The sequence below is a fragment of the Syngnathus floridae genome, chromosome 17 (assembly GCF_059516105.1).
Source record: "Syngnathus floridae isolate MCC-2025c chromosome 17, RoL_Sflo_1.0, whole genome shotgun sequence".
NCBI lineage: Eukaryota > Metazoa > Chordata > Actinopteri > Syngnathiformes > Syngnathidae > Syngnathus > Syngnathus floridae.
The window spans coordinates 11025442-11041116 of record NC_142429.1 but is presented as its reverse complement, the minus strand read 5'-3'; the positions used below and the strand labels follow the sequence as shown (position 1 = coordinate 11041116).

Here is a 15675-nt window from a genome sequence, read left to right as displayed (position 1 = left end):
AAACTTTGATGAATCATTATCATGTGTGTGCTGTCATGCATGTCGGAACAAAAATGGTTCAGCCTTTCACATGACGCCAACCTTGAAGCACTTTGCACCTGTTTACAGTCATACAGCACATTGAGTACATGAACTTGCGGTGCGTAAAGTTCAAACATGCAGACACGTGTGGGTGGAGTTACAAAAGAACATGTCAGCCATAATTGGACCGCCAACACGATGCAGTGCAGGTTTAAAAAAAAAAAAAAGGATTTGAGTGATTGAGCGGTGACTATTCACTGTGTCGCTTTGGGAGAGAGTCACAGATGTCAGCCATTGAAATGGGATTTAGCGGCTTTACTGATACCTCGAAATATGCAGTCTTCGCTCGGCACAGCGTCAGTGGAGCTGCAAAATAAATCATGGAGTCCACCAGCCCACTTTAAAAGAACTCTTTCATATACCAATCATTTTGTACTTTTATTTCCATTGATAGTATTCATCTCAAGAATTTACATAACTAGCCATTAGTTCTCTGGAAGTATCAACAAGTCAATGCACCATACATCAGCCATAGTGGGAGAGAGGGAATGGCGGAAGACTGAAGGAAAAGGGTTGAAACAGAGGGAGGGATGGAGGACAGACAAGGAAAATAGGGTTACTGCTGCCAGGTCCCAAACTCAGCCCGAATCAACACAGTGCTCGTCACACCGTGAGCATCATCGTTGGTGTTGCCATTCAGTCCTGTGCCGGTGTGCAGAAGGGAATGCCGGGAACTCGGAAGACTTAGTGCAGTGGACCTAGCAGAAAGTTGGAGGGAGGTGAAGATAATCAGACAGATCACATGACTTGATTAATATAATTTAATGGTTGAGCCTGTTACATGCGAATGACATATAACGGCCAATATAAATATGGTATTTTTTTTTTCTTTTCAATTATAGCCTTTTATTCTTATATTCTGGAAATAACAAATGATGGCTTATGCTCACATTGAGGTTTGAACAGCAACTCCTGGCTCATGATGTCCCCTCAGCAGAGCTCTTCACACATGCTTCGAAGGCCTCCAGGAGGTCTTTGCATGCTTCTACTCCCTTCTCCGCCACACTGAAAGACAAACACACAAATATTAAGACATTGGATTTATTAAAAAGTGCTCCACTGTGACTGCACTTTAAATCAAATTCATTGTCAGGTAAGGGATAAGAGTCTGCAAGATTATGATCTGTCGCCAAAACAATTCCAGTGCTAACATTAAGTAAAGTGATCGAAGCTTGCAAGTGGAAAAGGGACAGAGAGAGAGAGAGAGAGATTATTTCAGGCACTCATGCAGCACCCAAATTCTGCATCCGATACTGTCCAAATGCATTAGGGCGATGGAGCAAGAGAAGGAGGGGAGGGCGGTGGGAGGAGTTTTACGACACAAAAGGAAGAGTGTGTATGTGCCCATCTGTTTGACACAACATCATGGAGGAGGGAGGGTGAGAGGGAGGGAGGGGCTGAGGGTGCAAGGGAGGTTGCGTGATGATGGGACCACGACAAGACACGCAGGAGGAAGGCTGAGTTTAGAGACTGGCTGGGTGACATAATTTGAATGTCAGCACTTATAGTAGTAGCCCTCCCCCCTCCATCCATTCATTAATATTTAAATGATAACAAAGAGTTGCTCTGATCATTCACTGGGCTAACTTCCATTTTCAAGATGGCCGCGCACATGAAACCAGGCTTATAATTCTATTCAAATATTGAAGATATTTAAATAAATTGTAATAAATCAGAGTGTTTCAGCTGGCCGAGTGCCCGAGTGTGATGCAACATGCAGCTGGTAGCTGCAGCTTATCACTCAGCACTTGAAAATGCCAGGAGGCTGCAGAAAACACTGAATGCTATGTGTGTCATGAGAGAAGTGGAAACTGATGAGATTACATCATATGTGAGATTTCTATGTGAGCGTGTGTGTGTGACGGGGGGGGCAGGATTACAGGAAAGGAGGAGCCGGATGACATCATCACCAGGAGCCATCACACAACGTCCCGAGAGAGCAAGTTACGGAAGGTCGTATTACAGGGTCAAGCTAAATTGTCATAGCAACAGATGACATGTATCAACTCAAATGGTTTTGGATTAAACCCAGAGTGAATATTAGTTTTGAAATGCTCATTCCTAACTATGAGGATTTATTTGCGGTCATCACCGGCCGTGTGATGGCGTCCGGCTGTCTGTCACAAAAGAAGTTGAATTATTTATAATGATGGTGTTGTAGGTTGTCTTCTGGGACTGACATGCATTATAGATCGCTCGGCAGGTGCAGCAGCAACAAATAATGTAGAACATTAGTCAAATGAGTGATGTTCAGAAACACCGACGGGAAAGTTCATTGGGTTCACACACGCATTTATTTTAATGGCACCCTTACAAAAATAAATGTTCAATTTGACTGACACTAGCAGAGAGGATATGTATATAATATATAATATCTCTTTGATAATGAAAAGTAAGAATTTGAAATAAATATAGATTTTTTTTCTTGCAGCTCTTGTCCTAGATCAAGATAACTTTTCTAGTACAACATAACAGTAGTTTTATTTTGAAAGGTACATTAAAGCTTCCAAGTTCTGTTAAGGAAAGAAGTTTCATGACATTGAAAATTTTTTTGCACAATGCTCTCAAATTACACATTTTTGCTGAGTCACTGAATCCCACAATGGAAAATACCAAGTATGAGGGTGCATGACTGAACATGCAACTGCTGTCAATCAGTAATGGAAAGATTATATGTGTGTATCTGGGTGTGTGTATACATGCACGGAAAGTAAAGGGTAAAGGGTAAAGCAAGGGGGTGGGCCTTCACATTTACATGTTTGCAACATACAATAGAGTGAATATTAGCACCTCTATTTTCTCGAAATCAACATGACTTTAAAAGAAATTGCAGATTTGGGGAAAAAACAGTAGCTATGTAGTTGCATTTTTGCAAAAAGTTTCAATGTAAGCCTTTGGAGGTCATTTTAGGAAATTATGAACGCATATTGATGAGTGACTCATAAGGTAAAAAAATTAAACTAATAATTTAACTTAAAAGCTGGTGACATGGAGAGCAGAAAGTTGATATATAGTCGGGTTATCATGTTAACCTGCACACACGGTCCCAATCTGACACGCCACGAGCCGCGACTTCTAAAAGCTGCCTTCTATAAATACACAGAAGACTCCAGTATTGATTACACAGATTGCCATGTTAAGTGTGCAAGCTCAGCCTGGAAAGCCCAGTCGTGTGTTCTGACAACTATTAAACATGGGCCATATTTTCACTTCATAGTTGTATATTCTCAACTGGATCATCAAGTTAATATCAACAAAGACTGGAAATGTTCATTTTAGAATTACATTTAAAGGATCATGAAATAGATGATGAATAAAGATGATAATAAAAGATCTAAAATGCTTTGTGTTACTACTAAAGACGAGTTGAAACCGACTCCCCCATTCAGCACTAAATTTGGTCTTATCTGACCAAGTCACACCTCACCATTACTTTATCACAGTTGAACACAAGCATATGAAAACCTGAAAGTTTAGCCCTGTTCATTTTATGTTCATCTTTTTGTTATTCTTATGGCTTTGCATCAGTATAGATCAATTTGGTAGCACCTCTAATGTTATATCAAACTTCAAAACGACTTAAATTGAACCCAAACAGGATGAAAATATGCAATTTATGGGAACAAGTAAATAATAATAACTTTAAATGAGAATGACGATGATAATAATTTCTGTTCTCACGAGAATCAATACAACCCACATCACGCGTACAACGCTCCACGTGAAGTACAACGATGAGATGCAAAGTGTTACATCATCACATCGCTCGTGATGAGTGCACACGTCAAGCATCCTTATTGTTGGAGGTCTGTATGAGATTGAGGTCAGTCGGAAGGTTTAGAACACGGGCAGGGTTCCTCCTAATTGTGATATGCAAGAGAAGACTCGGGGAAAAAAAAGCAACGCGCTAACGACGCAAGGTATTCTGGGAAGAGGAGGCAAGTGACGTAAGCAGATTCCCAACCTTCATCCATGCGGACGGATGGGAATCAAAGCTCACCCCGCTGTCACAAAGCATTTATCTCCAAATCTTTGTTCCGAACACTGGGTACCCCAAGTTTCGGTGACCTTGACCCCAAGACTGTGCTAACGTGTCACAGTCGGTTAAAAAAGAGCTTGGGTTGGTGGTGACTTTCAGCGCGGTGCACATCGTCCTCTAAAGAGACTCCATTTTAGTATCTCGGATTTTTCGGACATACGGAATTAAACCTCACCCGGTTAAATTTGTATTTTGTTTTTTTTAAATCCAAAGCTTTAATATAGTTTTGGGATACTAAGCAATCATGATTATTATGCATTTATATTTTATTGCATGACATAACTGTGGCTGACAACCATGAGGTCACCAAATTTTGACATGAAGCTTGCACAAAAGTACAAGCAACATCATTCAAAAGTTGCACATCACTTACCATTTGTCCAGATCGGCCTTGATACCGGCACAGGGAGCAGGAACTGGGGCCTCGGCTGGAGCGGCAGCGGCGGTCTCGGAGTCCGACATGTCTGTGGTGCTGCTGATGGGTAAGTGTGTCCTGCTCCTGTTCCTGTTCCTGTCCTCCAAACGTCAGCCTGGGGATCCGAGCACCACCGGTGGAGACAGAGAGAGACAGACAGTGGGAATGCAAGCAAGTAAGTCAAAGGGGAGGGCGCACGAGAGGAGGAGGGAGGGAGGGAGGTACACGTGAGATGATAGCATGGGTCAGGGTGGGAGGCTGAGCAGGGGCTTGCGGGGGGTTTAAAGGTCAGTGACGCAAGCTGACATTGTGAGGAAGTTGATTGGCAAACACTTCTGGGTGGTAACAGGTTGCAAGAGACAGGAAGGGACGTGTTTTTTTTTTTTTTAAACATCATGTCAAGGTCATCATATGCTTTGATGGAATGTGCAATTGATTGCTGTCAACCAAGCCTTTGTTGAATGCTTACTGGTTTGAGTGGACGCTGCAAAAGTGAAGCGCTTGAAAATGGGGTGGGGCGCCGCCTTGTGGTGACCTTATTCATTACAATATTTGGAAGTTTGTGGAAAAGCAAAGACAATGTTAGTCTATAATAAATGTTAACAATGGAATTTAATGAGGACAGAATTAACTTGGGATTGGTTAGTAAAGTTTAAGTGATATTATTGCCTCATTATGAATTTTGTTTTTGTGTGAACATTTCAAAAACTTTCCAAGGTCAAAGAAAAAAACTTGGGAAAAACTTTCATTTCTTGTAGAAGAAGAGGGGCGTAATATTTTTAATATTTTAAAGCAATATACCAACGCGTACTTGATTAATTCCACATTTATATGCAGTCATTCAGGTAACCCGAAAATGTATAAAATGATTATTAATTTAAGATTGTACCTTAGATGTAAAACTCCACATTTAAAAAATTCAGTCATAGCCCAAAGTTTCTGTGAGGTGGGTGAACTGACTCTTTAAAAAGAAGAATTCTAAGATTTTTTTTTAAACTTGTGTAATGTTATGTAACAATACCATATTTAATTGTTCTTTGTCAGCCAGAGACAGACCCAACTATGAATATTTTGGGTTTAAAAAAAAGGTAGATTTTCATCACACACACGTGTGAATGTTAGACAAATTTGAAAGCTATGTAGCACATAGTTTTTTTTTTTTTTTTTAAATTAAGTGTTTCACTACAACCTATCTATGATTAGCACATTGCCTCAATGGCATCTGACTGGCAAAAATAATGCAAAAGCTCATTCATACACCATTAGCAAAAAAAAAAAAACCGCTGTGCAGTTTCTAGATTACATTAGCATCGAATGACATTCAATTAACTTTTGTACTGGATCCAATTTTGAATGAACACTCTCTACCAAACTATGAATTGACTTTTTTGTGCAAACATAGTTGACTGTATCATGATGTGTTACACTTTCTTTTCCCCCCAGACTGCAAAGAAAGTTTTCTACCAAAGAGTAACTAATTACATGTTTTTTGCATGAAGTCTCTTGCTTCCACATGTACATGTGAGTCCATGTGCCAGGAAAGAACATCATGTACTTTAGGGACCAAATGTGGCCTCACTTGAAGAATGTCAACAATGAATAACAAATAGCAAAAAACTCCTACCAATATGCTGCAGCAGCCGAGTTGGACAGTCCAAAAGTTTAAGGGTGACAATGAATCACCTTCAGATGTCAACGAGCCGGTAGCCTGCAACTTGTAGAATGATTTTTTTTTTCTCTTTTTGGAAGGGGGCGTGTGTTCCTCTCGGAGTGTGCATGTGTGTTTGCATTTAAAACAGGAGGTGCTGACACAAAAGGGGGGAAGGGGGATATGGTTAGAAAAAAATGAGCTTGGCTAGGAATTATACACCTAACGACAACAATGCAACAGAAAAAAAACAAAAAAACCCAAACTTTTAGTTTAGTTTGAAATGTAACTTCTGTGAGATTAGTCCTGGAGATTTTTCGTACATGCAGTATCTCATTTTTGCTTGAAAAGGGCTATTCATTTCTTATCAGCAAGTAGAACTTGAATAGGGCCGTTTGGTTATATAAGATCAGAGGACAGCGGAAAGTCAACGTATAGGACACACATGGGAGACGTGCTGCACATGTACATACGTACAGCTAAACACGGGAGCAGTACAAACTAAAATGGTCATGGTCATAAACAGTACACAGGCGACCAAAGTAGAACTTTGTGTCCATGGAGAAGACAAGGGGGATGACATTATAGCATGCTGAAGGAAAGTATATGACCTTTGCTTGTCTTTGTAGGATAGCAAAAAAAAAAGTACTCAAGAAATACACAATAGCATACTTTCTATCTTTGCATCAATTGCCAAAACTGAAAAAAAAATGCAATATATAATTAACTTATGTATTTATCTTTGTTAAGCCAATCAACACAGTAAAGAATACAACGATTCCCAAAGGAGTTGGGTATAAAAGGTCTACACACCCCTGCTGGCACACTCACCACCATTCTTGATTGATTCGTTCAAAATTTACCAGATGTCCTCATTTTAATTTTTTCTATTATACTGTTTAAAATGAAAAGCAAATTGATTAGAGCTATAAAGGTCAGTTGCGTCAGTTCTAATCCACCCATCAAACTAAGTATAAACGGGAAGAAAGTACGTCACAAAGTCATTGACAAACATTGCGTGCATGTTTTTATTCATCTACCTAATTGTGACCAAGAAGCTTTTTCCACTTCCGTGCCACACAAAAACGTGCAAGTCAACCTGTGGCTGTTGCATTCATTCACATCTCCTGGACTATGCTTGCATTATTAACCAGACTAACAAGTACCAAACAATTAGCACATGCTGTGGTTACTGCTACATAACCAAACAGTTGAAGCAGACGAACTATAAAATGGAAGGAAACCCGAGTCAGAGCAAAGAAGGAGAAATCAAAGAGAAACAGCCCAGGGACGAAAAATGGCTCACGGAAGATGGAATGGTCGGAAACCTTTCATCACTGGTAAGAGACTCACACTTTTTTGACCAATCACATTGCTGAATTTAGTTTTAGAAAATTATGACATCACGTATGAGATCATTTTCCAAATATTTCAGGAGCTAAATATAAGCTAAGCTGAGTGTAATTATCAGCATTTTTTCTCATTCAGCACCGCAAAACACCATTTTATAATATACAGACATGAAGAAAGAGTAAATCATTTTATTTTGAAAAATCCTTCAATAAAACAGCATCAATAATTCCAATTTGACCGCAATGCTGTACAGAATAAATACACCGTATGACAAATAAATGGTTGGAATGAATGGATTAATTCTTGCGAGCAATATGACGCAATATTTTTATTTCTTTTTTCAAGTGTTGTATGTGGTGGCAGTCTGCAGCGGTGTCCCGGTCAGTGACCTACTGGACCGAGCCTCTCAGCACTCTGACAAACTCCACTCTCTGAGCACAACACTCACCCACGAGATAGTGAGTACCCGCTTCTACGTGTGCCACCCAAAAAAATCCATAACTGCGCTGAACATATCTACTCCTGCCAGGATTCTCATTTAACTCCTATAGGCCGAATGCTCATGCCCCGGCCTTCAGCGTGCCACACGTCGTCATTGCAGACACCCAGTGACAAAGAGCAAGCCCTTCAAGTATCTGTAAGGGAATTTTGCAAAACTTGCTCCACAACAGAATATAGCCAATCAATCTGTTTGCCCTTTTCAGGAGTCAGAACTGCTCTCCCTGGCTCGTTCCTTGCTCCAAGCCTGGGTGGACCCGCTGGTGGTTTTGTCCTCTTCCGCTAATACCCTGCCACACCCGGCTCAAAGCAAAATCATCAATAAGATCCAGGAGTTGCAGGAGCATTCCAAGAACCTTGGAGATGGTCTCAACATCCTATCTGGCAAGGTGCGTGTTTTTGAAATGAAATGACATTGTTGTGAAACGTCACAACATCTTTGCTTCCACAGATGGACCCGGCAGCTCAGACCATCTCCTCGCTGCCCTACAGAGGCGGCAATGACATCGGGCAGGACAAGACATCTAAACTAATCAAATTTCAGTTTCTTTTGTCCTGCTTTCGCCGCGATTCCCACAAGATCGACAGTTTTTTGAAAGTCCTCCGATGCCGGGCAGCAAAACTGCAACCTCACTTGTGTTGAAGAGCGAAACATCACACCGGACCGGACGGCTTTGAGATTTTTCTTTTCCAAAAGCTTGTATAGTACGGCAATTCAGTCGAGCAATATGCATTATGATTTAGATGGCTTATATTATTTAATAGGGGATGATGATGTCAGGTGAAGGTATCGTTTTAAGAAGTAGTATAAAGCTTTGGTCTGCCCATCTCATTTCTCATCATTATTTAATAATCAATTAAGGTGATGTACTAGTTTAGTCACATCTGAAACCTGATTTTCGGATTTGTTCGCTGTTTTTTACTGGCTGCAAATATTGAGATTGAATAAAATGAAATATAGGACTTCCTATTTCTCTTTAAGTTGACCTTTGACATCACAAATGAAATCTCACTTGGGACACACACTGTAAATGACATTCCCTAAACGCTTCTTCCCATAAACACCTTGGATTTTTCTGTCATTCTGCAACATGCCTGCTTGTGTTTTGCTCACTGGTGCCTTCACCAAGAAAAAATAAACTCCGTGACGTCACGCAAGCAGAGCAGAGCAGAGCAGAGCTGAGCCATGTCGGCGGCTTTCGAAGTGACTCTCCAGCAGCTCAACGACTTGTTGACAGACGACAGGGGGTTTTACAGCTGGCCAACTAAACACGTCCACGAGGTTTATCCACGCATCTACGTCGGCGATGCGTGAGTTATTAGGCCTTTAAAAAATGTTTTTGTGAAAAGTAGGTCAAGCAGCGTTCTGCTTGGCGTTGCCACCATACAGATACGCCAACTGTCCGCCAGAGGGAGCCATATTGGTTTATGGCCAGCTGGAAAAGGAATCTTATATCAAAAACTGACTTCATATTTCTCATATTTCTCCTGAACTTCTTCCATGCAGGTTTGTGGCGACAAATACGACGCGCTTGAAGAGTTTGGGAATCACCCACATTCTCAACGCTGCAGAGGGAAATTCCTTTATGCACGTGAACACCAGCACAGAGTTTTATGCAGGAACAGGGATCACCTACCATGGAGTGGCAGCCAGTGATACGGATCACTTCGACATCAGCGTTTTCTTCCAAGAGGCAGCAGACTTTATCGAGGAAGCTCTGGCATACAAAAATGGGAGAGGTTAGTCCAGAATTTGCTTATATTTGTTTGATTTTAATGTTGATTTTAATTACGAAAATTGCCACTGGCGGATAATGCAAAAATGTTGAAAACCTGGCATGGAGACTTTGGGCTGATAAAAAACAACAACAAAAAGCTGTTTTTTGCACCCCAAAATTGTATGAGCATAGTCTTTGTACAAAAACATCAAATAATTGTGTTATATTTGTGTGTAAAGCAATGCTAAATGCAAAGGTCATCTTCATGAGCTTACTTTGTCTTCAATTTGACTTCATGTTTTTTCTTTTTATTACATATAACAAAAAATCCAATATTAACCAGACCAATAGGCAAAGACAACTTGAAACCCATCTTCGCCAACTTTGATATCATTTGGCTCTCAGTGAGAACTAAAAACATCCCACTTCACAAGTTCTTTGGTAATAGAATTTTGAAAAGGTCATCATTTAAGTCGTTCGTTATTAGAATTTGATTATTCGATATGGATATCATTTAACTAAGCAAAACCTATATGAAAATACAAGCATGCAAAAGACCAGCCAGTCATAACTATAAATGGGCCGGCAACCTCACTGATCATCAATCATCTCGAGACAGAAGTCAGGATGACTCTCAAACAGCTCGGCTGATCATCGCACCTTCGTCAGGTGAGTGTTGAGTACCGATTGAATCGGAATGAACGCCAATAGCTGATGCAGTACTGTTATAACGAAGCGTTGTTTTCCTTTTTGCCCGTCAGCTACTCTTCCGATCTGCAAGGATGTCAGAGACACTTAAAGTGGCTGCTCTGGGTCAGCCCTTCACCTTGGGGATGCTGTATAATGCATGCAAAGATGAATTGATCCCAGGTACAACTCGATTCACGTCTTTGTTATTGTTGTGAAACCTTGATCATCAAGTATATCTCACTTGTCTGTTCCGGCAGGTTTTACTCTTTGGGACAAAGCCGCTTTAGAAAGCCAGACTAGTACTTCGGCTCAAAAAAGCAGTTCCTTTCAAATCACAGCCTCGGACACCATCGAAACGAAGTCTTCTATGTTGGATGTGGGAGCTTCTCTGGGTTTGAGTTTCCTTTGTGGCTTGGTCGAAGTTGGAGGTTCTGCCAAGTACCTGAATGACCGGAAGACATCCAAGAACCAGAGCAGGGTAACTTTTTATTATAAAGCTTCCACCACCTTTAAGCAGCTGTCTGTTCCTGCTCTTGGACCACTAACCAGCCAACAGAAAAAAAAAATCGACGACTGCAAAGCCACTCATTTGGTCACAGGTATCCAGTACGGGGCAAATGCAGTCTTTGTCTTTGACTGCGAGAAGTTGGAGGCAAGCAGTGTTCAAGATATTCAAGGTAACATGCAGGCCGTGATCAAGAAGATTCCGACATTTGTAATTGAAGGAAGTGCCCAGATAAAGCTGTCTGAAGAGGAGATGAAGCTGACTAACACGTTCACCTGCACGTTCTTTGGGGATCTCATTCTTGAAAGAAACCCCGCCAACTTTGTCCAAGCGGTGGAGACCTACCGTGAGCTTCCGTCGCTCTTGTCGGATGAGGACAACTGCTCTCCCCTGGTTGTCTGGCTGTATCCTCTGGCAGCGCTCTACGACAGAGCTGCCGTGCTGGTCGAAGACCTCAGCGTCTCACTATGGAGAAAAATTCAACAATTTATGGAAGATGAAAGTGAAGTGAGAATGAGATGCAACGATTGTTTGCACAGCAGCGCCTCGGAAAACTTTCCCGTCATAAAACAGAACGTGAAAAGTTTCCAACAATTGGTCTCGATTTACGAAAAATTATTCCAAAAGGCCATGTCCAACAAGCTTCCTTCAATCCGCGCCGGGCAAGAAGACGAGAGCTCTTTCGATAAAATCTTCGATGATCGTGAAAGTTCTCCATTCCGTCAAGAGCACCTTCGAGCATGGTTGGACTCCAAAGAACAAGACATCAATACCATCGAGTCTTGCGTGAACATGATAATGGAGGAATCAAACGCTGACGTGGTGCGCACTAAATCAGATTTGGATCGAGTGGCCTCCTCTATGTGTGTCACAAATGTTCTTTGCTATGTTTTCACCAACTTGGATGAGAATGACTCCTGCCTTGAGGTCATGTCCAAATACTTGGAGACGTTCAAACTCGGAGGAACCACCGAAATGTCCACGTCCTTCCCCAAGGACGTGGTCGAACAAATGAGACAAAATGCCCAAAAGTTCCTTGAATATGCCAAACCTCTGCGGAATTGCAGTGATATAAAGTTTCTCATAACTGCCATGAAAAATAAGAAATACAAGGGATCTTCCATCTACCATTACAAAGACGGCCTTCTGGAGACTGACAACTTTACAGCGCTCGCCATCCCACCGTTAACGACCATCACGGACAAAAGTGCTCTCATCTGGCGTAAGTTCATTCTTTGTTCTTTTTTTACTTTGACGTCAAACGACAGCAACTGTACAATTTTGTTTTTGTCTTCCCATCAGATGCTGTCAAACTCACCTTGAACCAAGATACCGCCCACAAAAATCTGAGTTTGTCAGAAGAGAATCAGAAGGTCACATACGGCAGCGTCAGGACGTATCCCGCTAACGACGACAGATTTATGGATCATCCCCAGGTTCTATGCAACGAGCCACTAAGTGGTCGTCACTATTGGGAAGTGGAGTGGAGGGGTCACATTATTGCCGCAGCAGCATACAATACAACTCCCAGGAAGAATACATATTTAGGTACTCAAAGATTTACTGATATGAAGTATAATTGGGGATTGCATGCGAGCGATGTATTTGAAGTGAAGGTTGTAAGTGGCAGCAAAACTCATACTTGGAAAGGTTTTACTGATGGCATGCGCAAGCTTGGAGTGTTTCTTGACCACGCTGGGGGCACCCTGTCCTTCTATGGTGTCGATGGAAACAAACTGAAACATTTGTATACTTTTGAAAATGATTTCGACAAACCACTCTACCCGGGTTTTGCCGTTTATGGCAACCAAAGTTTTGCCCGATTGACGTCTTAGCACACGATATCGATTTTGCTTCTCATGGCAAGGCTTCACCATTGAAGGTGTTTTAAACGCAGTTATTTGTTGTTGAGTATTGGAACTTGGTTAATAAGACATTGATTGCTTTTTTGGTTCATCCTCATGCCACTCAAGTTTGCAGTCAAATCATTTGGGCAAGGAAAAATGCCAAGAATGTGAAGACATTACGGATGTGATTCGATTCAAACTTATTTCGATTTCAATACATGAATTTTGGGAAAACTAAGAACCTTCCGATTCTATTCAATTGTACTTTTGGTGTATTGTCTTATTGTGGTTTTGGCTCGGAACATGTGTTCCATCTCGTTAACCGCTAATGAATGCTTTGCTTGATGAGCTTCTCAGCGGCCTTGGCAAATCACACCATGTGTTCTGTATGATGGAACTTCATTGTCAATACATTGTTAAGGTCACATGGACAATAAAAATGCTTTTTGATCATCACACTATTGTGTCTCTCATAAGTGAATTGAAAGTGGATGATAACAAGAAACAGACACTTTTTATGAAAAAAAAAATATATATATATATTATAAAATATAATCTTATTAATATGTATTAAAAATACAATAAAATATAAAAAACATAATAATATATATAATATTAAAAAAAATATAATATTAACATTATTCACCACTCATTCATCATCAATTGAACAAGGACCTAGTATTTGTAGAAGTGCCTTAAATTTACATCCTCACAGTTGAGAACGGCCTTGACCTATTTCTATTCTTCCCTAGGTCGAGTATACGTGCATTGCAGGGAAGGCTACAGCCGTTCCCCCACCTTAGTCATGGCCTACCTGATGCTTCGCCAGAAAATGGACGTCCACAGCGCTCTTGCTACAGTGAGAGAGAGAAGAGAGATCGGCCCTAACGATGGCTTCCTTTACCAACTCTGCCGGCTAAACCAGACGCTGGCCGCTGAGGGAATGCTCTGGAACAAATGAAGCACAAACAAAAGATGGCAAGAAAGTATGCACTATTGACATATTTTGCAGAATATAAATATATATTGTTTTTAAATATTTAGGTTTTAAATGACATGAAATATAAATTATGATTTTGTAAGTACAGAAGAATATTTTACCACACTTGTGTAACTCAATTGGTGAATGATCGAGTTATCCTGCAGAGGTCACAAATGATCCACTTTTTTCCCCATTGGACCTGTGCGAAGACAAGTAGAAGAAAAGAACATGTTCCACTGAGATCATAGTCCTCTTAAGGGTTTATTTACAAGCGGAGCCAAATGTTTTTGCCACCTGGAAATACATCCACGTGACGTCATGCTCAAATGTCCTATTGTGCACTAATGAGTGTGTGCTGACAATGTTTTGTAAACCATTGTGTGCTTTTCAGTGATCTTTGAGGTCTTCTGTATGTTTGGACGAATGGATTATTTGATGGACAATAAAGTTGAAATAGAATATTACGCAGGTACGCATCCATATTGATTGGGCACCAAATTCCTAGTGCCATTGTGCATTTGTCAAATCTATATAGTCAAATACGTTTGAGAAGACTCTTGCTAGTATTTCATGACAGCTCCCGCAGAGGGCATAAATGGACCACAGTTTCCTCTCTGTGAATCCTGCACAAATAGCAAAATAGAATATTAATAATGTGACCATGTTTCTGGATGAAAAGCCTCATCATTTACCACTGTGATTGGTAAAAAGTGAGAAATCCCATCCATTCATCCATCCTCTGCTATCATTCGGATCATTGAGAAACTGAATTTAGCAAGACATAGTATGCACCCCCAAATGTAGACAGACTCCGATTTAAAATACCTCTGATGAAATAATGAGCGGAATTAAAAGTTCTGAGGTTTCCAGGAGAGGTTAGATTTGGACCGAACGTTATTGCATGTTGTTTAATCTCCCATGGTGCTCACAAGCGGGTACAAAGATTATTTCCCAGGATTACTGTTTGTTTGCATATGTATCAAATCCATTACATTTATTATATCCAGCCTGCTTGAGAGAAGCCTAAAAACTAAATCAGATGTGTCTGGTCACGTGTGCGTACCAAGCCTCTGTTTGCTATTTATCATTTGCCATGATGTCAATATTTATCCCTGTGGGGCTTTAGTTGATGTCAGTGTGACAAAGGTCTGAAAATATGTTCCTGCTCATGCTGTGGGAATTTAAACTGGCATACATTCGCATACACTAATTCAGGGTATTGTTTTGAAAGTTAACAAGAGGAGGTAGGTAGGACAGGTTCTGGAACCTCCAGGAAATGAAATCCCTGCAGGGCTGCAAATGAAGGTGTGTTAGTGTACATTCCAAACTTTGGGCTTTTGACTTCAGTGATTGGGCTTTTCTCCTTCTTGATTGTTTTCTTTCCGTTTCACTCTGTTTACTCTTTTTTTTCCCGAATTATGCACGGTCTGCCCTTCTTATTATGACTCTCTGTATCCTTCTCTGACGCACGGAGTTGATACGAGGACAAGTCTGTGAGGGGAGCAGGTTAACACGCTTACGTAATAGAGTCTGCATGAATGGATCCGCGGGGGAGGGGCAGGCATGTGTTTTTGCGTGCCTGTGCTCATCAAGTGATGATGATAGTTGTACTTCTACCTAGTACACAATTCATGGCGAATGGTTGAACTATTTTCATTTATTGCAGTTCTTGCTGGGTCCTTTCTCACGTGGGGGCACGAGACTCTAAACTGGGTGCTGCAACCTGACTCTGTTTTACAAATCCAACGTAACCAATTTGGCATGATGACGCTGACGGCCTCGGCAAGGATGTCATCGTCATCATGCTTCATCACGAGGACCTCAGAGTGTCTCAAACAGGTCTCAAGAATCCTGGCTGCATCACAAGGAGCAACCCAGGAGACCAAACTGAAGGACGAG

General features: G+C 41.0%; 3 protein-coding genes and 1 long non-coding RNA gene across 6 annotated transcripts; 3 read left to right on the top strand and 1 right to left on the bottom strand.

Moving 5' to 3' along the window:
- Positions 1-446: 446 nt before the first annotated feature.
- LOC148384501 (uncharacterized) lies at positions 447-9690 on the bottom strand. 2 transcript variants are annotated; one of them, XR_015853492.1, is made up of 4 exons: positions 9672-9690; positions 4494-4650; positions 972-1086; positions 447-779 (listed from the first exon to the last, which is right to left on the bottom strand). It is a non-coding gene; the product is annotated as an uncharacterized LOC148384501 (long non-coding RNA). The 2 variants fall into 2 exon arrangements; XR_015853491.1 differs by lacking the exon at positions 9672-9690 and adding an exon at positions 6160-6318.
- Positions 7307-8997, top strand: prl (prolactin). Its single transcript, XM_088358457.1, has 5 exons — positions 7307-7523; positions 7882-7994; positions 8066-8173; positions 8241-8423; positions 8486-8997. Exons 1-5 carry the CDS (start codon positions 7481-7483, stop codon positions 8675-8677), a joined length of 639 nt encoding a protein of 212 aa, XP_088214583.1. The 5' UTR covers positions 7307-7480; the 3' UTR covers positions 8678-8997.
- Positions 9189-14248, top strand: LOC148384499 (dual specificity protein phosphatase 3-like). Of its 2 annotated transcripts, XM_088358459.1 has the most exons (4): positions 9189-9345; positions 9542-9774; positions 10299-10421; positions 10514-10590. In XM_088358459.1, exons 1-4 carry the CDS (start codon positions 9221-9223, stop codon positions 10549-10551), a joined length of 519 nt encoding a protein of 172 aa, XP_088214585.1. In that variant the 5' UTR covers positions 9189-9220; the 3' UTR covers positions 10552-10590. The 2 variants fall into 2 exon arrangements, with proteins under 2 accessions (XP_088214585.1, XP_088214584.1); XM_088358458.1 differs by lacking the exons at positions 10299-10421; positions 10514-10590 and adding an exon at positions 13547-14248.
- On the top strand, positions 10383-13252 carry LOC148384500 (stonustoxin subunit alpha-like). Its single transcript, XM_088358446.1, has 4 exons — positions 10383-10421; positions 10514-10622; positions 10700-12169; positions 12250-13252. The coding sequence occupies exons 2-4, from the start codon at positions 10535-10537 to the stop codon at positions 12780-12782; spliced, it is 2091 nt and encodes a 696-aa protein (XP_088214572.1). The 5' UTR covers positions 10383-10421; positions 10514-10534; the 3' UTR covers positions 12783-13252.
- Positions 14249-15675: the final 1427 nt, after the last annotated feature.